We start from the raw sequence: 25,535 nt of genomic DNA, 5'->3' as shown, positions 1-25,535 counted from the left end.
AACAGAGACAAAAGAATAGGGACGGGACCTGCACCTCTGGGAGGGAGCTGTGAAGGAGGAAAGGTTTCCACACACTAGGAGGCCCCTTCGCGGCGGGGCTTGGGGTGGGGGGAGCTTCAGAGCCACAGAGAGGGCGCAGCAACAGGGGTGCAGAGAGCAAAGCGGAGAGATTTCCCGCACAGAGGATCGGTGCCAACCAACACTCACCAGCCCGAGAGGCTTGTCTGCTCACCTGCCGGGGCAGGCGGGGGCTGGGAGCTGAGGCTCGGGCTTCAGAGGTCAGACCCCAGGGAGAGGACTGGGGTTGGCTGCGTGAACACAGCCTGAAGGGGGCTAGTGCGCCACGGCTAGCCAGGAGGGAGTCCTGGAAAAAGTCTAGACCTGCCAGAGATGTGAGAGACCATTGTTCAGGGTGCGCGAGGAGAGGGGATCCCCCTTCCCTGTCTGCCCACAGAAGGCAGAGCACCGCCTAAACGAGCTCCAGAGATAGGCACAAGCTGTGGCTATCAGCTCGAACACCAGAGATGGGCATGAAATGCTAAGGCTGCTGCTGCCGCCACCAAGAAGCCTGTGTGCGGCACAGGTCACTCTCCACACCCACCCCAGGAGCCTGTGCAGCCCGCCACTGCCACGGTCCTGGGATCCAGGGACAACTTCGCCGGGAGAACACACAGCACACCTCAGGCTGTTGCAACGTCACGCTGGCCTCTGCCGCCACAGGCTTGCCCCACATTCCAATTATAACTACCATACTCCTCCCTCCCCCACCAGCACGAGTGAGCCAGAGCCCCCTAACCAGCGCTGCTTTAAACCTGTCCTGTCTGGGCATGAACAGATGCCTGAGGGCGACCTACAGGCAGAGGCGGGGCCAAATCCAAAGCTGAACCCCAGGAGCTGTGCGAAAAAAGAAGAGAAAGGGAAATCTCTCCCAGCAGCCTCAGGAGCAGCAGATTAAATCTCCACAGTCAACTTGAGGTACCTGCATCTGTGGAATACCTGAATAGACAATGAATCATCCCAAGATTGAGGCAGTGGACTTTGAGAGCAACTGTGGACTTGGGGTTTGCTGTCTGACACTGACTTGTTTCTGATTTTTAACTTAGTATAGTTTTTAATGCTTGTTATCATTGGTGGATTTGTTTATTGGTTTGGTTGCTCTCTTTTTATTACTTTTAAATTTTATTTTAACTATTTTATTTTATTATTTTTCGTTCTTTTTTTCCTCTCTTTTCTTCTGAGCCATGTGACTGACAGGGTCGTGGTGCTCTGGCCGGGCATCAGACCTGAGCCTTTGAGGTGGGAGAGCCAAGTTCAGGACATTGGACTACCAGAGACCCCCCAGGCCCACATAATATCAATCAGCAAGAGCTCTCCCAGAGATCTCCATCTCAATGCTAGACCTAGCTCCACTCAACGACCAGCAAGCTACAGTGCTGGACACCCTATGCCAAACAACTAGCAAGACAGAAACACAAACCCACCCATTAGCAGAGAGGCTGCCTAAAATCATAAGTTCACAGACACCACAAAACACACCATTGGACATGGCCCTGCCCACCAGAAAGACAAGATCCAGCCCCACCCATCAGAACACAGGCACCAATCCCCTCCATCACGAAGCCTACACAAGCCACCGAACCAACCTTAGCCACTGGGGGCAGACACCAAAACCAAAGGGAACTACGAACTTACAGCCTGCAAAAAGGACACCCCAAACACAGTAAGTTAAATGAAATGAGAAGACAGAGAAATATGCAGCAGATGAAGGAGCAAAGTAAAAACCCACCAGACCAAACAAATGAAGAGGACACAGGCAGTCTACCTGAAAAAGAATTCAGAGTAATGGTAGTAAAGATGGTCCAAAATCTTGGAAACAGAATGGAGAAAATACAAGAAACGCTTAACAAGGACCTAGAAGAACTAAAGAGCAAACAAACGATGATGAACAACACAATAAATGAAAAGAAAAATTCTCTAGAAGGAATCGATAGCAGAAATAATTGGGGCAGAACAACAGAAAAGTGACCTGGAAGATAAAATAGTGGAAATAACTACTGCAGAGCAGAATAAAGAAAAAAGAATGAAAAGCATTGAGGACAGTCTCAGAGACCACTGGGACATTAAACTCCCGAACATTCGAATATAGGGGTCCCAGAAGAAGAGAAAAAGAAAGTGTCTGAGAAAATATTTGAAGAAATTATAGTTGAAAACTTCCATAACATGGGAAAGGAGATAGTCAATCAAGTCCAGGAAGCACAGAGTGTCCCATACAGGATAAATCCAAGGAGAAATACTCCTAGACACATATTATTCAAACTATCAAAAATTAAATACAAAGAAAAAATATTGAAAGCAGCACGGGAAAAGCAACAAGTAACATACAAGGGAATCCCCATAAGGTTAACAGCTGATCTTTTAGCAGAAACTCTGCAAGCCAGAAGGGAGTGGCAGGACATATTTAAAGTGATGAAAGGGAAAAACTTACAACCAAGATTACTCTACCCAGCAAGGATCTCATTTAGATTTGACGGAGAAATTAAAACCTTTAAAGACAAGCAAAAGGGCTTCCCTGGTGGCGCAGTGCTTGGGAGTCCACCTGCCGATGCAGGGGACGCGGGTTCATGCCCTGGTCCAGGAGGATCCCGTGTGCCGTGTAGTGGCTGGGACTGTGGGCCATGGCCGCTGAGCCTGCACGTCCGAAGCCTCTGCTCCGCGACGGGAGAGGCCATGGCAGTGAGAGGCCTGCGTACCACAAAAAAAAAAAAAAAAAAAGACAAGCAAAAGAATTTAGCACCACCAAACCAGCTCTACAACAAATGCTAAAGAAATTTCTCTAGGCAGGAAACACAAGAGAAGGAAAAAACCTACAAAAACAAACCCAAAACAATTAAGAAAATGGTAATAAGAACATACATATCAATAATTACCTTAAATGTAAATGGATTAAATGCTCCAACCAAAAGACATAGACTGGCTGAATAGATACAAAAACAAGACCCATATATAGCTGTCTACAAGAGAGCCACTTCAGACCTAGGGACACATACAGACTGAAAGTGAGGGGTTGGAAAAAGATATTCCACGCAAATGGAAATCAAAAGAAGGCTGGAGTAGCAATTCTCATATCAGACAAAAATAGCCTTTTTTTTTTTTTTTTGCGGTACACGGGCCTCTCACTGCTGTGGCCTCTCCTTCGCGGAGCACAGGCTCCGGACGTGCAGGCCCAGCGGCCATGGCTCACGAGCCCAGCCGCTCCACGGCATGTGGGATCCTCCCAGACCGGGGCATGAACCCACGTCCCCTGCATCAGCAGGCGGACTCTCAACCACTGCGCCACCAGGGAAGCCCCAAAATAGACTTTAAAATAAAGACTATTACAAGAGAGAAAGAACAACACTACATAATGATCAAGGGATCAATCCAAGAAGATATAACAATTGTAAAATATTTATGCACCCAACATAGGAGCACCTCAATACATAAGGCAAATGCTAACAGCCATTAAAGGGGAAATCGACAGTAACACAATCATAGTAGGGGACTTAAACACCCCACTTTCACCAATGGACAGATCATCCAAAAGGAAAAAAATAAGAAAACACAAGCCTTAAATGACACATTAATAAACAAGATGGATTTAATTGATATTTATAAGACATTCCATCCAAAAACAACAGAATACACTTTCTTCTCAACTGCTCATGGAACATTCTCCAGGATAGATCATATCTTGGGTCACAAATCAAGCCTTGGTAAATTTAAGAAAATTGAAATCATATCAAGTATCTTTTCCGACCACAGTGCTATGAGACTAGATATCAATTACAGGAAAAAAACTGTAAAAAATAAAAACACATGGAGGATAAACAATACGCTACTAAATAACCAAGAGATCACTGGAGAAGTCAAAGAGGAAATCAAAATATACCTAGAAACAGATGACAATGAAAACACAATGACACAAAACCTATGGGATGCAGCAAAGGCAGTTCTAAGAGGGAAGTTTATAGCAATACAATCCTACCTCAGGAAACAAGAAACATCTCAAACAAACAACCTAACCTTACACCTAAAGCAATGAGAGAAAGAGGAACAAAAAAACCCCCAAAGTTAGCAGAAGGAAAGAAATCATAAAGATCAGATCAGAAATAAATGAAAAAGAAATGAAGGAAATGATAGCAAAGATCAATAAAACTAAAAGCTGGTTCTTTGAGAAGATAAACCACTACCCAGACTCATCAAGAAAAAAAGGGAGAAGACTCAAATCAATAGAATTAGAAATGAAAAAGGAGAGGTAACAACTGACACTGCAGAAATAAAAAAGATCATGAGAGATTACTACAAGCAACTCTATGCCAATAAAATGGACAACATGGAAGAAATGGACAAATTCTTAGAAATGCACAACCTGCCAAGACTGAATCAGGAAGAAATAGAAAATATGAACAGACCAATCACAAGCACTGAAATTGAAACTGTGATTAAAATCTTCCAACAAACAAAAGCCCAGGACCAGATGGCTTCACAGGCGAATTCTATCAAACATTTAGAGAAGAGCTAACACCTATCCTTCTCAAACTCTTCCAAAATATAGCAGAGGGAGGAACACTCCCAAACTCCTTCTACGAGGCCACCATCACCTTGATACCAAAACCAGACAAGGATGTCACAAAGAAAGAAAACTACAGGCCAATATCACTGATGAACATAGATGCAAAAATCCTCAACAAAATACTAGCAAACAGAATCCAACAGCACATTAAAAGGATCACACACCATGATCAAGTGGGGTTTATCCCAGGAATGCGAGGATTCTTCAGTATACGCAAATCAATCAATGTGATAAACCATATTAACAAATTGAAGGAGAAAAACCATATGATCATCTCAATAGATGCAGAGAAAGCTTTTGACAAAATTCAGCACCCATTTATGATAAAAACCCTGCAGAAAGTAGGCATAGAGGGAACTTTCCTCAACCTAATAAAGGCCATATATGACAAGCCCACAGCAAACATCATCCTCAATGGTGAAAAACTGAAAGCATTTCCACTAAGATCAGGAACAAGACAAGGTTGCCCACTCTCACCACTCTTATTCAACATAGTTTTGGAAGTTTTAGCCACAGCAATCAGAAGAAAAGGAAATAAAAGGAATCCAAATCGGAAAAGAAGAAGTAAAGCTATCACTGTTTGCAAATGACATGATACTATACATAGAGAATCCTAAAGATGCTACCAGAAAACTACTAGAGCTAATCAATGAATTTGGTAAAGTAGCAGGATACAAAATTAAGGCACAGAAATCTCTGGCATTCCTATATACTAATGATGAAAAATCTGAAAGTGAAATCAAGAAAACACTCCCATTTACCATTGCAACAAAAAGAATAAAATATCTAGGAATATACCTACCTAAGGAGACAAAAGACCTGTATGCAGAAAATTATAAGACACTGATGAAAGAAATTAAAGATGATACAAATAGATGGAGAGATATACCATGTTCTTGGATTGGAAGAATCAACATTGTGAAAATGACTCTACTACCCAAAGCAATCTACAGATTCAATGCAATCCCTATCAAACTACCGCTGGCATTTTTCACAGAACTAGAACAAAAAATTTTGCAATTTGTATGGAAACACAAAAGACCCCGAATAGCCAAAGCAATCTTGAGAACGAAAAAAGGAGCTGGAGGAACCAGGCTCCCTGACTTCAGACTATACTACAAAGCTACAGTTATCAAGACAGTATGGTACTGGCACAAAAACAGAAAGATAGATCAATGGAACAGGATAGAAAGCCCAGAGATAAACCCACGCACATATGGACACCTTATCTTTGATAAAGGTGGCAGGAATGTACAGTGGAGAAAGGACAGCCTCTTCAATAAGTGGTGCTGGGAAAACTGGACAGGTACATGTAAAAGTATGAGATTAGATCACTCCCTAACACCATACACAAAAATAAGCTCAAAATGGATTAAAGAACTAAATGTAAGGCCAGAAACTATCAAACTCTTAGAAGGAAAACATAGGCAGAACACTCTATGACATAAATCACAGCAAGATCCTTTCTGACCCACCTCCTAGAGTAATGGAAATAAAAACAAACAAATGGGACCTAATGAAACTTCAAAGCTTTTGCACAGCAAAGGAAACCATAAACAAGACCAAAAGACAACCCTCAGAATGGGAGAAAATATTTGCAAATGAAGCAACCGACAAAGGATTAATCTCCAAAATTTACAAGCAGCTCATGCAGCTCAATAACAAAAAAACAAACAACCCAATCCAAAAATGGGCAGAAGACCTAAACAGACATTTCTCCAAAGAAGATATACAGACTGCCAACGAACACATGAAAGAATGCTCAACATCATTAATCATTAGAGAAATGCAAATCAAAACTACAATGAGATATCATCTCACACCAGTCAGAATGGCCATCATCAAAAAATCTAGAAACAATAAATGCTGGAGAGGGTGTGGAGAAAAGGGAACACTCTTGCACTGCTGGTGGGAATGTGAATTGGTTCAGCCACTATGGAGAACAGTATGGAGGTTCCTTAAAAAACTACAAATAGAACTACCATATGACCCAGCAATCCCACTACTGGGCATATACCCTGAGAAAACCAAAATTCAAAAAGAGTCATGTACCAAAATGTTCATTGCAGCTCTATTTACAATAGCCCGGAGATGGAAACAACCTAAGTGCCCATCATCGGATGAATGGATAAAGAAGATGTGGCACATATATACAATGGAATATTACTCAGCCATAAAAAGAAACGAAATTGAGCTATCTGTAATGAGGTGGATAGACCCAGAGTCTGTCATACAGAGTGAAGTAAGTCAGAAAGAAAAAGACAAATACCGTATGCTAACACATATATATGGAATTTAAGGGGGAAAAAAATGTCATGAAGAACCTAGGGGTAAGACAGGAATAAACATGCAGACCTACTGGAGAACAGACTTGAGGATATGGGGAGGGGGAAGGGTGAGCTGTGACAGGGCGAGAGAGAGTCATGGACATATACACACTAACAAACGTAGTAAGGTAGATAGCTAGTGGGAAGCAGCCGCATGGCACAGGGATATTGGCTCGGTGCTTTGTGACAACCTGGAGGGGTGGGATAGGGAGGGTGGGAGGGAGGGAGACGCAAGAGGGGAGACATATGGGAACATATGTATATGTATAACTGATTCACTTTGTTATAAAGCAGAAACTAACACACCATTGTAAAGCAATTATACCCCAATAAAGATGTTAAAAAAAAAAGAAATGAAGGAAATGATAGCAAAGATCAATAAAACTAAAAGCTGGTTCTCTGAGATGATAAACAAAATTGATAAACCATTAGCCAGACTCATCAAGAAAAAAGGGGAGAGGACTCAAATCAATAGAATTAGAAATGAAATAGAAGAAGTAACAACTGACACTGCAGAAATACATAGGATCATGTGACATTACTACAAGCAACTACATGCCAATAAAATGGACAATCTGGAAGAAATGGACAAATTCTTAGAAAAGCACAACCTGCCAAGACTGAATCAGGAAGAAACAGAAAATATAAACAGACCAATCACAAGCACTGAAATTGAAACTGTGATTACAAATCTTCCAACAAACAAAAGCCCAGGACTACATGGCTTCACAGGTGAATTCTATCAAACATTTAGAGAAGAGCTAACAGGGATCCTTCTCAAATTCTTCCAAAATATAGCAGAGGGAGGAAGACTCCCAAACTCCTTCTATGCGGCCACCATCACCCTGATAGCAAAACCAGACAAAGATGTCACAAAGAAAGAAAACTACAGGCCAATATCACTGATGAACATAGATGCAAAAATCCTCAACAAAATACTAGCAAACAGAATCCAACAGCACATTAAAAGGATCACACACCATGATCAAGTGGGATTTATCCCAGGAATGCAAGGATTCTTCAATATATGCAAATCAATCAATGTGATACACCATATTAATAAACTGAAGGATAAAAACCATATGATAATCTCAACAGATGCAGAAAAAGCTTTTGACAAAATTCAATACCCATTTATGATAAAAACTCTCCAGAAAGTAGGCACAGAGGGAACTTACCTCAACATAATAAAGGCCATATATGACAAACCCACAGCCAACATCATTCTCAGTGGTGAAAAAGAGAACCCATTTCCTCTAAGATCAGGAACAAGACAAGGTTGCCCACTCTCACCACTGTTATTCAACACAGTTTTGGAAGTTTTAGTCACAGCAATCAGAGAAGAAAAAGAAAAGGCATCCAAATCGGAAAAGAAGAAGGAAAACTGTCACTGTTTGCAGATGACATGATACTATACATCGAGAATCCTAAAGATGCCACCAGAAAACTACTAGAGCTAATCAATGAATTTGGTAAAGTAGCAGGATACAAAATTAATGCTCAGCAATCTCTTGCATTCCTATACACTAAGGATGAAAAATCTGAAAGAGGAATTAAGGAAACACTCCCATTTACCATTGCAACAAAAAGAACAGAATACCTTGGAATAAAACCTACCTAAGGAAACAAAAGACGGCTATACAGAAAACTATAAGACACTGATGAAAGAAATTAAAGAGGATTCAATCAGATGGAGAGGTACACCATGTTCTTGGGTTGGAAGAATCAACATTGTGAAAATGAGTATACTACCCAAAGCAATCTACAGATTCAATGCAATCCCTATCAACCTACCAATGGCATTTTTCACAGAACTAGAACAAAAAATTTCACAGTTTGTATGGAAACACAGAAGACCCCGAATAGCCAAATCAATCTTGAGAAAGAAAAATGGAGCTGGAGGAATCTGGCTCCCTGACTTCAGACTATACTACAAGGCTACAGTAATTCAGACAGTATGGTACTGACACAAAAAAGAAATATAGATCAATGGAACAGGGTAGAAAGCCCAGAGATAAACTCACACACATATGGTCACCTTATCTTTGATAAAGGAGGCAAGAATATACAATGGAGAAAAGACAGCCTCTTCAATAAGTGGTGCTGGGAAAACTGGACAGCCACATGTAAAAGAATGAAATTAGAACACTCCTTAACACTATACACATAAATAAACTCAAAATGGATTTAAAACCTAAATATAAGGCCAGACACTATAAAACTCTTAGAGGAAAACACAGGCAGAACACTCTATGACATAAATCACAGCAAGATCCTTTTTGACCCACCTCCTAGAGAAATGGAAATAAAAATAAACAAATGGGACCTAATGAAACTAAAAGCTTCTGCACAGCAAAGGAAACCATAAACAAGATGAAAAGACAACCCTCAGAATGGGAGAAAATACTTGCAAATGAAGCAGCTGACAATGGATTAACCTCCAAAATATACAAGCAGCTCTTGCAGCTCAATATCAGAAAAACAAACCCAATCCAAAAATGGGCAGAAGACCTAAAAAGACATTTCTCCAAAGAAGATATACAGATCACCAAGAAGCACATGAAAGGATGCGCAACATCACTAATCATTAGAGAAATGCAAATCAAAACTACAATGAGATATCATCTCACACCAGTCAGAATGGCCATTATCTAAAAATCTACAAACAATAAATGCTGGAGAGGGTGTGGTGAAAAGGGAACCTTTTGCACTGTTGGTGGGAATGTAAACTGATACAACCACTATGGAGAACAGTATGGAGATTCCTTAAAAAACTAAAAATAGAACTACCATACGACCGATCAATCCCACTACTGGCATATACCCAGAGAAAACCATAATTCAAAAAGAGTCATGTACCACAATGTTCACTGCAGCACTATTTACAATAGCCAGGACAGGGAAGCAACCTAAGTGTCCATCGACAGATGAATGGATAAAGAAGATGTGGCACATATATACAATGGAATATTACTCAACCATAAAAAAAAATGAAATTGAGTTATTTGTAGTGAGTTGAATGGACCTAGAGTCTGTCATACAGAGTGAAGTAAGTCAGAAAGAGAAAAACAAATATTGTATGCTAACACATACATATATATGGAATCTAAAAAAAAAAAGCTTCTGAAGAACCTAGGGGCAGGACAGGAATAAAGATGCAGACATAGGGGGACCTTGATGATGGCGGAAGAGTGAGACGCAGAGATCACCTTCCTCCCCACAGATACACCAGAAATACGTCTACACGTGGAACAACTCCTACAGAACACCTACTGAAGGCTGGCAGAAGACCTCAGACCTCCCAAAAGGCAAGAAACTCCCCCACGTACCTGGGTAGGGCAAAAGAAAAAAAAAAAGAAAAAACAGAGACAAAAGAATAGGGACGGCACCTGCACCAGTGGGAGGGAGCTGTGAAGGAGGAAAAGTTTCCACACACTAGGAAGCCCCTTCGCAGGCGGAAACTGCGGGTGGCGGAGGGGGGGAGCTTCGAAGCCGCGGAGGAGAGCGCAGCCACAGGGGTGCGGAGGGCAAAGCGGGGAGATTCCCGCACAGAGGATCGGTGCCGACCGGCACTCACCAGCCCGAGAGGCTTGTCTGCTCACCCGCCGGGGCGGGCGGGCCTGGGAGCTGAGGCACGGCTTCGGTCGGAGCGCAGGGAGAGGACTGGGGTTGGCGGCTTGAACACAGCCTGAAGGGGGTTAGTGCGCCACGTCTAGCCGGGAGGGAGTCCGGGAAAAAGTCTGCACCTGCCGAAGAGGCAAGAGACTTTTTCTTCCCTCTTTGTTTCCTGGTGCGTGAGGAGAGGGGTTTAAGAGTGCTGCTTAAAGGAGCTCCAGAGACGGGCGCGAGCCGCGGCTAAAAGCGCGAACCCCAGAGACGGGCGGGAGACGCTAAGGCTGCTGCTGCCGCCACCAAGGGGCCTATGTGCGAGCACAGGTCACTCTCCACACCCCTCTTCTGCGGAGCCTGTGCAGCCCGCCACTGCCAGGGTCCCGGGATCCAGGGACAACTTCCCCGGGAGAACGTACGGCGGACCTCAGGCTGGTGCAAAGTCACGCCGGACTTTGCCGCCGCAGGCCCGCCCCGCACTCCGTGCCCCTCCCTCCCCGCCGGCCTGAGTGCACCAGAGCCCCCGAATCAGCGGCTCCTTTAACCCCGTCCAGTCTGAGCAAAAAACAGACGCCCTCCAGCGACCTACACGCAGAGGCAGGGCCAAATCCAAAGCTGAGCCCCTGGGAGCTGTGAGAACAAAGAAGAGAAAGGGAAATCTCTCCCAGCAGCCTCAGAAGCAGCGGATTAAAGCTCCACAATCAACTTGATGTACCCTGCATCTGTGGAATACCTGAATAGACAACCAATCATCCCAAATTAAGGAAGTGGACTTTAGGAGCAAGATCTATGATTTTTTTCCCTATTCCTCTTTTTGTGAATGTGTATGTGTATGCTTCTGTGTGAGATCTTGTCTGTATAGTCTTGCTTCCACCATTTGTCCTAGGGTTCTATCCGTCCATGGTTTTTTTTTTTAATTTTTTAATTTTTAAAATTTAAAAAATTTAAATTTTTAATTTAAAAAATTTAAAAAATTTAAATTTTAAAATTTAAAATTAAATTTAATTTAAATTTAAAAATTTAAAAAAATTTAAAATTTAATTTAAAAAATTTTAAAATTTTAAATTTAAATGTAAATTAAATTTAAATTTAATTTAAAAATTTTAAAATTTAATTTAAATTTATTTAAATTTATAAATTTAATTTAAATAAAATTTAAATCTAAAATTTAAATTTTTAAATTAAAAAATTTAAAAAAATTTGAATTTTAAAGTTTTAAATTTTTTTAAAATTTTTTAAAATTTTAAAATTTTTAAAAAAATTTTTTCTTAATAATCAATTTTAATTTTAATAACTTTTTATACTTTACCTTTGTTCTTTCTTTCTTTCCTTCCTTCCCTCCTTTAGACAACGAATCATCCCAAATTGAGGAGGTGGTCTCTGACAGAAAGATTTATGATTTTTCCCCCTTTACCTCTTTTAGTGAGGGTGTATGTGTATGCTTCTGTGTAAGATTTTGTCTGTATAGCTTTGCTTCCAACGTTTGTCCTAAGGTTCTATCCGTCCCTTTTTTTTTCTAAATAAGAATTTTTTAATTCAATAACTTTATTATACTTTTATTTTTACTGTATCTTCTGTCTTTTTTCCTTCTTTCCCTCCCTCCTTCCTTCCTCCCTCCCTCCCTTTCTTTCCTTCTTGCCTTCTTTCCTTCTTTGCTTCTTTCTTTCTTTCTTCCTTCCCTCCTTTCCTTCTTTCTTTCCTCATACTTCTACTAATTCCCTCTACTTTTTCTCCCTTTTATTCTGAGCCGTGTGGATGAAAGGCTCTTGGTGCTCCAGCCAGGAGTCAGGGCTCTACATCTGAGGTAGGAGAGCCAACTTCAGGACACTGGTCCACAAGAGACCTCCCAGCTCCACATAATATCAAACGGCAAAAATCTCCCAGATACCTCCATCTTAACACCAGCACCCAGCTTCACTCAACGACCAGCAAGCCACAGTGCTGGACAACCTATGCCAAACAACTAGCAAAACAGGAACACAACCCCACCCATTAGCAGAGAGGCTGCCTAAAATCATAATAAGGCCACAGACACCCCAAAACACACAACCAGACGTGAACCTGCCCACTAGAGAGACAAGATCCAGCCTCATCCACCAGAACACAGGCACTAGTCCCCTCCACCAGGAAGCCTACACAACCCACTGAACCAACCTTAGCCACTGGAAACAGACATCAAAAACAGCGGGAACTACGAACCTGCAGTCTGCAAAAAGGAGACCCCAAACACAGTAAGATAAGCAAAATGAGAAGACAGAAAAACATACAGCAGATAAAGGAGCAAGATAAAAATGCACCAGAACTAACAAATGAAGAGGAAATAGCCAGTCTACCTGAAAAAGAATTCAGAATAATGATAGATGATCCGAAATCTTGGAAATAGAATGGACAAAATGCAAGAAACAGTTAACAAGGACCTAGAAGAAATAAAGATGAAACAAGCAATGATGAACAACACAATAAATGAAATTAAAAGTACTCTAGATGGGATCAATAGCAGAATAACTGAGGCAGAAGAACGGATAAGGGACCTGGAAGATAAAATAGTGGAAATAACTACTGCAGAGCAGAATAAAGAAAAAAGAATGAAAAGAACTGAGGACAGTCTCAGAGACCTCTGGGACACATTAAACACACCAACATTCGAATTATAGGGGCTCCAGAAGAAGAAGAGAAAAAGAAAGAGACTGAGAAAATATTTGAAGAGATTATAGTTGAAAACTTCCCTAATATGGGAAAGGAAATAGTTAATCAAGTCCAGGAAGCACAGAGAGTCCCATACAGGATAAATACAAGAAGAAATACGCCAAGACACATATTAATCAAACTGTCAAAAATTAAATACAAAGAAAGCATATTAAAAGCAGCAAGGGAAAAACAATAACACATAAGGGAATCCCCATAAGGTTAACAGCTGATCTCTCAGCAGAAACCCTACAAGCCAGAAGGGAGTGGCAGGACATACTGAAAGTGATGAAGGAGAAAAACCTGCAGCCAAGACTACTCTACCCAGCAAGGATCTCATTCAGATTTGATGGAGAAATTAAAACCTTTACAGACAAGCAAAAGCTGAGAGAGTTCAGCACCACCAAACCAGCTTTACAACAAATGCTAAAGGATCTTCTCTAGGCAAGAAACACAAGAGAAGGAAAAGACCTATAATAACGAACCCAAAACAATTTAGAAAATGGGAATAGGAACATACATATCGATAATTACGTTAAATGTAAATGGACTAAATGCTCCCACCAAAAGACACAGATTAGCTGAATGGATACAAAAACAAGACCCTCATATATGCTGTCTACAAGAGACCCACTTCAGACCTAGAGACACATACAGACTGAAAGTAAGGGGATGGAAAAAGATATTCCATGCAAATGGAAACCAAAAGAAAGCTGGAGTAGCAATTCTCATATCAGACAAAATAGACTTTAAAATAAGGACTATTAAAAGAGACAAAGAAGGACACTACATAATGATCAAGGGATTGATCCAAGAAGAAGATATAACAATTGTAAATATTTATGCACCCAACATAGGAGCACCTCAATACATAAGGCAAATACTAACAGCCATAAAAGGGGAAATCGACAGTAACACATTCATAGTAGGGGACTTAAACACCCCACTTTCACTCATGGAGAGATCATCCAAAATGAAAATAAATAAGGAAACACAAGCTTTAAATGATACATTAAACAAGATGCACTTAATTGATATTTACAGGACACTCCATCCAAAAACAACAGAATACATATTTTTCTCACGTGCTCATGGAACATTCTCCAGGATAGATCATATCTTGGGTCACAAATCAAGCCTTGGTAAATTTAAGAAAATTGAAATTGTATCAAGTATCTTTTCTGACCACAACGCCATGAGACTAGATATCAATTACAGGAAAAGATCTGTAAAAAATAAAAACACATGGAGGCTAAACAATACACTACTTAATAATGAAGTGATCACTGAAGAAATCAAAGAGAAAAATCAAAAAATACCTAGAAACAAATGACAATGGAGACACAACGACCCCAAACCTATGGGATGCAGCAAAAGCAGTTCTAAGGGGGAAGTTTATAGCAATACAAGCCCACCTTAAGAAGCAGGAAACATCTCGAATAAACAACCTACCTTGCACCTCAAGCAATTAGAGAAAGAAGAACAAAAAAACCCCAAAGCTAGAAGGAAAGAAATCATAAAAATCAGATCAGAAATAAATGAAAAAGAAATGAAGGAAATGATAGCAAAGATCAATAAAACTAAAAGCTAGTTCTTTGAGAAGATAAACAAAATAGATAAACCACTAGCCAGACTCATCAAGAAAAAAAGGGAGAAGACTCAAATCAATAGAATTAGAAATGAAAAAGGAGAAGTAACAACTGACACTGCAGAAATAAAAAAGATCATGAGAGATTACTACAAGCAACTCTATGCCAATAAAATGGACAATCTGGAAGAAATAGACAAATTCTTAGAAATGCACAACCTGCCAAGACTGAATCAGGAAGAAATAGAAAATATGAACAGACCAATCACAAGCACTGAAATTGAAACTGTGATTAAAATCTTCCAACAAACAAAAGCCCAGGACCAGATGGCTTCACAGGCGAATTCTATCAAACATTTAGAGAAGAGCTAACACCTATCCTTCTCAAACTCTTCCAAAATATAGCAGAGGGAGGAACACTCCCAAACTCCTTCTACGAGGCCACCATCACCTTGATACCAAAACCAGACAAGGATGTCACAAAGAAAGAAAACTACAGGCCAATATCACTGATGAACATAGATGCAAAAATCCTCAACAAAATACTAGCAAACAGAATCCAACAGCACATTAAAAGGATCACACACCATGATCAAGTGGGGTTTATTCCAGGAATGTGAGGATTCTTCAGTATACGCAAATCTATCAATGTGATAAACCATATTAACAAATTGAAGGAGAAAAACCATATGATCATCTCAATAGATGCAGAGAAAGCTTTTGACAAAATTCAACACCCATTTATGATAAAAACCCTGCAGAAAGTAGGCATAGAGGGAACTTTCCTCAACCTAATAAAGGCCATATATGACAAGCCCACAGCAAACATCATCCTCAATGGTGAAAAACTGAAAGCATTTCCACTAAGATCAGGAACAAGACAAGGTTGCCCACTCTCACCACTCTTATTCAACATAGTTTTGGAAGTTTTAGCCACAGCAATCAGAAGAAAAGGAAACAAAAGGAATCCAAATTGGAAAAGAAGAAGTAAAGTTGTCACTGTTTGCAGATGACATGATCCTATACATAGAGAATCCTAAAGATGCTACCAGAAAACTACTACAGCTAATCAATGAATTTGGTAAAGTGGCAGGATACAAAATAAATGCACAGAAATCTCTGGCATTCCTATATACTAATGATGAAAAATCTGAAAGTGAAATCAAGAAAACACTCCCATTTACCATTGCAACAAAAAGAATAAAATATCTAGGAATAAACCTACCTAAGGAGACAAAAGACCTGCAGAAAATTATAAGACCTGCAGAAAATTATAAGACACTGATGAAAGAAATTAAAGATGATACAAATAGATGGAGAGATATACCATGTTCTTGGATTGGAAGAATCAACATTGTGAAAATGACTCTACTACCCAAAGCAATCTATAGATTCAACGCAATCCCTATCAAACTACCGCTGGCATTTTTCACAGAACTAGAACAAAAAATTTTGCAATTTGTATGGAAACACAAAAGACCCTGAATAGCCAAAGCAATCTTGAGAACGAAAAAAGGAGCTGGAGGAACCAGGCTCCCTGACTTCAGACTATACTACAAAGCTACAGTTATCAAGACAGTATGGTACTGGCACAAAAACAGAAAGATAGATCAATGGAACAGGATAGAAAGCCCAGAGATAAACCCACGCACATATGAACACCTTATCTTTGATAAAGGTGGCAGGAATGTACAGTGGAGAAAGGACAGCCTCTTCAATAAGTGGTGCTGGGAAAACTGGACAGGTACATGTAAAAGTATGAGATTAGATCACTCCCTAACACCATACACAAAAATAAGCTCAAAATGGATTAAAGAACTAAATGTAAGGCCAGAAACTATCAAACTCTTAGAAGGAAAACATAGGCAGAACACTCTATGACATAAATCACAGCAAGATCCTTTCTGACCCACCTCCTAGAGTAATGGAAATAAAAACAAAAATAAACAAATGGGACCTAATGAAACTTCAAAGCTTTTGCACAGCAAAGGAAACCATAAACAAGACCAAAAGACAACCCTCAGAATGGGAGAAAATATTTGCAAATGAAGCAACCGACAAAGGATTAATCTCCAAAATTTACAAGCAGCTCATGCAGCTCAATAACAAAAAAAACAAACAACCCAATCCAAAAATGGGCAGAAGACCTAAACAGACATTTCTCCAAAGAAGATATACAGACTGCCAACAAACACATGAAAGAATGTTCAACATCATTAATCATTAGAGAAATGCAAATCAAAACTACAATGAGATATCATCTCACACCAGTCAGAATGGCCATCATCAAAAAATCTAGAAACAATAAATGCTGGAGAGGGTGTGAAGAAAAGGGAACACTCTTGCACTGCTGGTGGGAATGTGAATTGGTTCAGTCACTATGGAGGTTCCTTAAAAAACTACAAATAGAACTACCATATGACCCAGCAATCCCACTACTGGGCATATACCCTGAGAAAACCAAAATTCAAAAAGAGTCATGTACCAAAATGTTCTTTTCAGCTCTATTTACAATAGCCCGGAGATGGAAACAACCTAAGTGCCCATCATCGGATGAATGGATAAAGAAGATGTGGCACATATATACAATGGAATATTACTCAGCCATAAAAAGAAACGAAATTGAGCTATTTGTAATGAGGTGGATAGACCTAGAGTCTGTCATACAGAGTGAAGTAAGTCAGAAAGAAAAAGACAGGTACTGTATGCTAACACATATATATGGAATTTAAGAAAAAAAAAATGTCATGAAGAACCTAGGGGTAAGACAGGAATAGAGACGCAGACCTCCTAGAGAACGGACTTGGGGTTATGGGGAGGGGGAAGGGTGAGCTGTGACAGGGCGGGGGGGAGTCATGGACACGTACACACTAACAAACATAGTAAGGTAGATAGCTACTGGGAAGCAGCCGCATGGCACAGGGATATTGGCTTGGTGCTTTGTGACAGCCTGGAGGGGTGGGATGGGGAGGGTGGGAGGGAGGGAGGCGCAAGAGGGAGGACATATGGGAACATATGTTTATGTATGACTGATTCACTTTGTTATAAAGCAGAAACTAACACACCATTGTAAAGCAATTATACCCCAATAAAGATGTTAAAAAAAAAAAAAGATGCAGATATAGAGAATGGACTTGAGGACACAGGGAAGGGGAAGGATAAGCTGGGACGAAGTGAGAGAGTGGCATGGACATATATACACTACCACATGTAAAATAGATAGCTAGTGGGAAGCAGCCGCATAGCACAGGGAGATCAGCTCAGTGCTTTGTGTCCACCTAGAGGGGTGGGATAGGGAGGGTGGGAGGGCGATGCAAGAGGGAGGAGATATGGGGATATATGTATACGTATAGCTGATTCACTTTGTTATACGGCAGAAACTAACACACCATTGTAAATCAATTATACTCCAATAAAGATGTTAAAAAAAAAAAAAGTTGGGGATGTCCTGCTGCAGCCTCTGCCCTGAGGAAGTTACCAAGGCTGGAGGATGGTGCTCGCTGTTACCTGCTGCACGGTACTCCCCGGCATCCAGAAACTCCCAGTGCCAAGCGGAACCCCCACAAGGGGCGAAGTGCACAGAAGCCACCGAGACTACACCACTGGGAAGCAGACACCGTCGAATCCACCTGCTGTCCCTGCCAACACACTTACCTAGTTCATCTTTTGATCTCCCCGATGCAAAAAACGATCGGCTCAGCTCATAGCCACCGAAGAAGAAGAAGTAGCCCGGTACTTCTCGAAGTAAAGTGCTCGAGAGTCCATGGTAGAAGCCCAAGGGGCCGTCCTTCCTAAGGATACTCTTCACGACAGACCAAACTGTGCTGGGGGGACACACGGGGTGACAGATAAGAACAGCATTCACACCCAACTAGCAGACCTGATGGAGCTCCAACAAGGAAGTAGCTCATTTTATAAACAGAGGAACCAGAATTCCAGCAATAAAAGGTTTTTGTGGGAAGGAAATATCTCCGAGAAAGACAAGTTTACAATTATTTTGTAACAAGTTTTATTACTTGAACTAGTCTGTGTAAAGATATTTTATGACAATGAATGCATACATTTCTAGAAATCGTTGTCAAAGATCTAAAAGAGCCAATACCCATTTTTTCAGTAGTAAGTGAAATTACAATGAGATTGTCCAAACTCAGAGCAAATAAAATGGCACTGTACGTGCCCAGTCCCTTACCTGCCTTGATTCCTATCTCCTCAGCCTTTCTTTTGAGCTTGTGTATTTTGAGGGAATTGGTTCAGGTGTTTAGGGTTTGTTTTGTTTTGCATTCGTCCAGGGAAGTGAGCAACAAGCCTTAAATGTTACTTAAAGGCAAGACAAAAGAAATTCTCAGAGCTGAGCTATAGCTCCTGTAAGGCTCTAGATGCACCCAGTATTTAGTTCTTAGCGAGGTCGGTGTGTAAACATTTTTTACTTGAAGCAGATCAGAGCCTGCGGGAGCCAGAACACGGGCACTTTCCGTGCAGGCTCCTCTTCCTGGTGGTGTAGCGGCGCAGGCCTATCCCTGGGAGGAGAAGCACCACAAACCACCCGTCAGCTTAGCCAGCCCCTCACTCCTCACTTTGTTCTCAGCAGGTGACCTGGCTTGGATCAGGGAAGGATCAGGCCCCCAGGAACAAAGGCCACCTGCTTTTATTGATGATCTTCCTTCCCAGGCATTACCCCCTAGCCAGGCCCTGCCTGCAGTGCCCCCTCCTTCTATCAATACAATGAAGAAGAAACAAAGTCATCCCACTCCACACACTTAGCCTGCTTCCAATCCAGGTCTTAACCCCAAGCTACCAAATCCCAGGCTTGGGCACTGCTATACCTAAAATACAGTTAGCCAATATTTACTTTTGTACAGAGTGTCCGTCTACCTAAGTCCTTTGGATCTAACAATTGCTTTCTTTAAAAATACTTTAAACGACTTTTAAGGGACCCAAGGGCAACTTTCTGGGTGCTGTTCATGATCTGTTTCTTTATCTAGGTACCAGTTTACAAAGGCATGTTCATTTTGTCACTACTTGTGGAACTGCACACCTAGGATTTCCTGTGATTTCTGGGTGTGTTCCTGTTACTGTGTGTACACTGTATCTCAATAAAAAAGCATTAAAGACTTAAAGTTTTGAACTTCTAGGCTATGAATAATTGATTTGAATTGGTTGTAATGAATCTCACAGGTGCAGGAAATAGGGCGCTATTATGAACCCCATCCTCACTGGATGGAAAGTGATGACTCTAAAAATGGTCAGTTTACCTAATGGTTTTTCCCAGGAGATTTACTGGCTTTGAGTTAACTTCAGCAACAACCACGAGCAAACCTTTAGTTTAGATAAATAAGCAAGTTTTGAGATTAACAAGGATAATAAACTGATTTTCAATTCAAATATATAATAAATCAGATTCTATATGATACATACACTCACAGGGTAACTAGAATCTGTTTTTAAGACAGAGTTGGAGAGTGACTGGATCACTGAAGACCTGCTATGCTTACGAGGGTTTGCGTGGATGTTTTCAGAAGCTGACTGGTTTGTAGGTGCACTTGAAGGATTCGGGAGGAGGTAAGGAAGTCACTGCTAGAATCTGGGATGATCAGCCTGAGCGCCCAGGTGCTGGGGAGACTGGGGAGTGAGCAAATACTCAACCCAGAATCCAAACTGGCAGCTAGGAAAAGCCCAGCCCTCGATTCCAAAGCCGCTGCTACGTGCCTCCCAGTATAGTTGGGGGTCATGCCTCATGCACTCCACAGGCCAGAAGGGGTGTACGCCCCTGCTTCTCCACTTTTGGGATATTAAATACTTGCCTACAACGTTCTATGGGGTGGATGGTGATTCCAACCACCACAGACAGTGTGTTCAGAAAATTATCCTCAGAGTGGTGGTGGAGAGGGGTGTTTGGACTAGATAAACTGTTTCTCTGTCACTTAATTTTAGTACAACATAGAATTTAAATTTAAAAAAATTTAAAAATTTAAAAATACGGGATACACCAAGGCAACAAGACCCCACGTTTGTGCCCAAGCAGCACTTACTTCTGGCTTTTGGCTATCTTTCCCGACATCTCCATTTCATACATGGTCTGCAGTCGGCACTTCACAAGCTCAGTGGGGCAGAGGACCAGAGCAGCAAAGGCAGAGGCAAAGGAACCAGCAGCTGCATTCTGCAGATCACTGGAAGGACGCAAGCACAGGAGGCGGTTACCCACCCATTATTCATTCGCTCGGTCTCAGCATGCCGAAACACTGGTGGTAAAGGAGAGCAAGCTTGAGGGGAGAAGAAGACTTCCTCAGTGCCCATGAGGCACCTGCTGCTTCCTCTGAGGAGCCCACGACCCTGTGAGGGTGACAGCAGTACCCCAATTTTCATATGGCGAAAATGACGCTTAGAGATGCCACGAACTGTGCTCAGAGTCACACAGCTGCTAAGCGGCAACGCTAGGTTTCAAACCCAGGTCTGCCTGATTGCAAGCCCGTGTTCCTTTATTAGGCATAGCTCTGTGGGCTGGACGTTTGTGCCCCTCACCCCCAGATTCCTAAGTTGAAGCCATAACCCCCAATGTGATGGTATTTGGAGGAAGGCCCTTGGGAGGTAGTTAGGTTTAGATGAGGTCAGGAGGGTGCAATCCTCTTGATGAGATTGGTGTCCCTGTAAGAAGAGACCGGAGAGCTGGCTGGCGCTCTCTCCACCATGTGAGAACACAGCCAGCTGTCCCTCTGCAAACCAGCAAGAGGACCTTCACCAGACACTGAATCAGCCGGCATCTTGTTCTTGGACTTTCCAGCCTCCAGAGCTATGAGAAACAAAGTTTTGTTGTTTAAACCACCCAGCCTGGGGTATTTTGTTCTAGCAGAGCCAGAACTAACACAGAAGTGACACAGAAAAACCAAACCAAACCAAACCAAACAATGTGGGGGAAAAAATTCCCTATGGTCCCACCACCCCAACACACACACTATTAATACTTCAGTGTGTTTGCCACTGAGCTTTAAATAAAAACAGGTTTCGAGGCCATCCCTGCGTGCCTCTGGATTCAGCCCAGGACAACCACAAGTGTAATGTAACTGCTGCAGATGAAAACCCAGGATACATTTTTAACCAAAATGTTGCTCATTGAAAAAAGATTTCCCAGTTCAGCTGATGACCTCCCAGACCTCAGCTGCAGAGGGCATGAAGTGGGCCAGTGGTGCTACCAGTGTGAGTCAGCAAGCTCGACGGTTGTAGGGCAAAGGGCGAAGCTGGAGATATAAATGGAAAATGAATGCACATAGTACAAAAATGCAAGAATTCACTTCATCTCACATGGGTTCAGTACCACCAGCCTCAGTCACCAGCAGGGGAGTGAAACTGGAAAGAATACGGGGGAAAGTACAAGAAACAAATTGCCAGGAAGACTCCTGAGAGTTCACGGGGGTCAGCAAAGGAGACCCTCTCCAAGCCTTGGGAGGATGTTCTGTCACGATAGCACCGCTGGCACCTACGGGGACGATCTTTAGTTGCACAGAAAGGACTGAGCTGCTCACAGCAACAACTAGCTGTGACACTCGCCTGTTAACTGCCAGCATCCGGCTGTCACTGGACGACCAGAACTCACAGACCTCCAGGAGCCCCCAAAGGTAACCCCCTAGGCAGCCTGCCCAGGTGGCGAGGTCCCCTCACGATTTCTCTTCCATCTGTGAGCAGAGAAGCCTAACAGACCTACCATATTCAACTGTCCTAAAGTTACAAAAAACCACCCCACTCACACCAATGGACAGATCATCCAGACAGAAAATCAATAAGGAAACACAGGCCTTAAATGACATATTAGACCAGATGGACTTAATTGGTATTTGTAGAACATTCCATCAGAAAGCAGCAGAATACACATTCTTCTCAAGTGCACATGGAGCATTCTCCAGGATAGACCACATGCTAGGCCACAAAGCAAGCCTTGGTAAATTTAAGAAAACTGAAATCATATCAAGCATCTTTTCCAACCACAACACTATGAGATTGGAAGTCAATCACAGGAAAAAAAAAAAACTGTAAGAAACACAAACACGTGGAGGCTGAACAGTATTACTAAACAACCAATGGATCACTGAAGAAATCAAAGAGGAACTAAAAAAATACCTAGACACAAATGACAACAGAAACACTACAATCCAAAACCTATGGGATGCAGCAAAAGCACTTCTAAGAGGGAGGTTTATAGCAATACAATCTTACCTCAGGAAACAAAAAGAAAAATCTCAAACAACCTAACCTTACACCTAAGGCAACTAGAGAAAGAAGAACAAAACCCAAAGTTAGTGGAAGGAAAGAAATCATAAAGATCAGAGCAAAGGGCTTCCCTGGTGGCGCAGTGGTTGAGTCTGCCTGCCGATGCAGGGGACACGGGTTCATGCCCCGGTCCGGGAAGATCCCACATGCCGCGGAGCGGCTGGGCCCGTGAGCCATGGCCGCTGAGCTTGCGCGTCCGGAGCCTGTGCTCGGCAAAGGGAGAGGCCACAACAGTGAGAGGCCTGCGTGCAGCAAAAAAAAAAAAAAAAAAAGATCAGAGCAGAAATAAATGAAATAGAGATGAAGGAAACAATAGAAAAGATCAATGAAAGTAAAAGCTGGTTCTTTGAAAAGATAAGCAAAATTCATAAAGCTTTAGCCAGATTCATCAAGAAAAAAAGGGAGAGGGCTCAAATCAATAAAACTAGAAATGAAAAAAGTTATAACCGACACCACAGAAATACAAAGGATCCTAAGAGACTACTACAAGCAACTATATGCCAATAAAATGGACAACCTAGAAGAAACAGACAAATTCTTAGAAAGGTACAACCTTGTAAGACTGAACAAGGAAGAAACAGAAACTATGAACAGACCAATCACAACTAATGAAATTCAAACTGTGATTAAAAAACTCCCAACAAACAAAAGTCCAGGACCAGATGGCTTCACAGGCGAATCCTATCAAACATTTAGAGAAGAGTTAACACCCATTCTTCTGAAACTATTCCAAAAAATTTCAGAGGAAGGAACACTCCCAAACTCATTCTATGAGGCCACCATCACCCTGATACCAAAACCAGACAAAGATATAACAAAAAAGGAAAATTACAGGCCAATATCACTGATGAACACAGATGCAAAAATCCTCAACAAAATACTAGCAAACTGAATCCAACAATACATTAAAAGGGTCATACACCATGATCAAGTGGGATTTATCCCAGGGATGCAAGGATTCTTCAATATCCACAAATCAATCAGTGTGACAGACCACATTAACAAACTGAAAAATAAAAACCATACGATCAACAATAGATTCAGGAAAAGCTTTTGACAAAATTCAACACCCATTTATGATAAAAACTCTCCAGAAAGTGGGCACAGAGGGAACTTAGCTCAACATAGTAAAGGCCATATAGGACAAACCCACAGTTAACATCATTCTTAACGGTGAAAAGCTGAAAAGCATTTCCTCTAAGATGAGGAGTGAGACAAGGATGTCCACTCTGGCCACTTTTATTCAACATAGTTTTGGAAGTCCTAGCCATGGCAATCAAAGAAGAAAAAGAAATAAAAGGAATCGAAATTGGAATAGAAGTAAAGCCATCACTGTCTGCAGATGGCATGATCTAAACATAGAAAATCCTGAACATGCTACCAAGAAACTACTAGAACTCATCAATGAATTCAGTAAAGTTGCAGGATACAAAATTACTACTCAGAAATCTCTTGCATTCCTATGTACTTACTACAAAAGATCAAAAAGAGAAATTAAGGAAACAATCCCATTTACCATCACATCAAAAAGAATAAAATACCTAGGAATAAACCTACCTGAGTAGGCAGAAAACCTGTACTCTGAAAACTATAAGACACTGATGAAAGAAATCAAAGATGACATAAACAGGGGAATTCTGCAGCAGTCCAGTGTTTAGGACTCCATGCTTTCACTGCAGAGGGCCTGGGTTCAATACCTTGTTGGGGAACTAAGATCCCACAAGCCATGTGGCACGGTCACAAAAAAAAAAAAAAAAATACCATGCTCTTGGATTGGAAGAATATTGTCAAAATGACATACTACCCAAGGCAATCTACAGATTCAATGCAGTCCCTATCAAACTACCAATGGCATTTTTCACAGAACTGGAACAAAAAATTTTTTCATCTGTCTGGAAACACAAAAGACCTCAAATAGCCAAAGCAATCCTGAGAAAGAGAAAAGGAGCTGGAGGAATCAGACTCCCTGACTTCAGACTATACTACAAAGCTACAGTAATCATAACAGTATGGTACTGGCACAAAAACAGAAATATAGATCAATGGAACAGGAAAGAAATCCCAGAAATAAACCCACACACCTATGCTCAGTTAATCCATGACAAAGGAGGCAAGAATAAACAATGGAGAAAAGAAAGGCTCTTCAATAAATGGTGCTGGGAAAACTGGACAACTACATGTGAAAGAATGAAATTTGAACATTCTCTAACACCATACACAAAAATAAACTCAAAATGGATTAAAGACCTAAATGTAAGGCCAGATACCATAAAACTCTTAGAGGGGACTTGCGCAGTGGTCCAGTGGTAAAAAATCCACCTTACAATGCAGGGGGCGTGGGTTTGACCCCTGGTCAGGGAACTAAGATCCCACATGCCACGGGGCAGCTAAGCCCACACGCCACAACTACTGAGCTCGTGTGCCTCAACTAGAGCCTGTGTGCCACAAACTACAG

General features: G+C 41.5%; 1 protein-coding gene across 10 annotated transcripts in view; it reads right to left on the bottom strand.

Annotated features, from left to right (window-relative positions):
• The window catches only part of SLC25A15 (solute carrier family 25 member 15), an 82,437-nt gene that overhangs the window by 45,030 nt on the left and 11,872 nt on the right, over nt 1-25,535 (bottom strand). For 9 of the 10 annotated variants that reach the window (XR_012327626.1, XR_012327628.1, XR_012327627.1 and 6 more), the window contains exons 4-5: nt 20,851-20,988; nt 18,476-18,645 (exon numbers count right to left, since the gene is read on the bottom strand). Coding sequence is in view for 4 of the 10 variants with exons in the window: in XM_073795111.1 (XP_073651212.1) it covers nt 18,476-18,645; nt 20,851-20,988 (308 nt within the window). In the remaining 6 variants the exon portion in view is untranslated. The remainder of the gene's footprint in view (nt 1-18,475; nt 18,646-20,850; nt 20,989-25,535) is intronic. The other variant, XM_073795112.1, reaches the window with a different exon arrangement.

The sequence above is a fragment of the Tursiops truncatus genome, chromosome 18, assembly GCF_011762595.2.
Source record: "Tursiops truncatus isolate mTurTru1 chromosome 18, mTurTru1.mat.Y, whole genome shotgun sequence".
Taxonomy (NCBI): domain Eukaryota; kingdom Metazoa; phylum Chordata; class Mammalia; order Artiodactyla; family Delphinidae; genus Tursiops; species Tursiops truncatus.
Note: the sequence above shows the minus strand (reverse complement) of the source record. Positions and strands in the feature narration are given on the sequence as shown.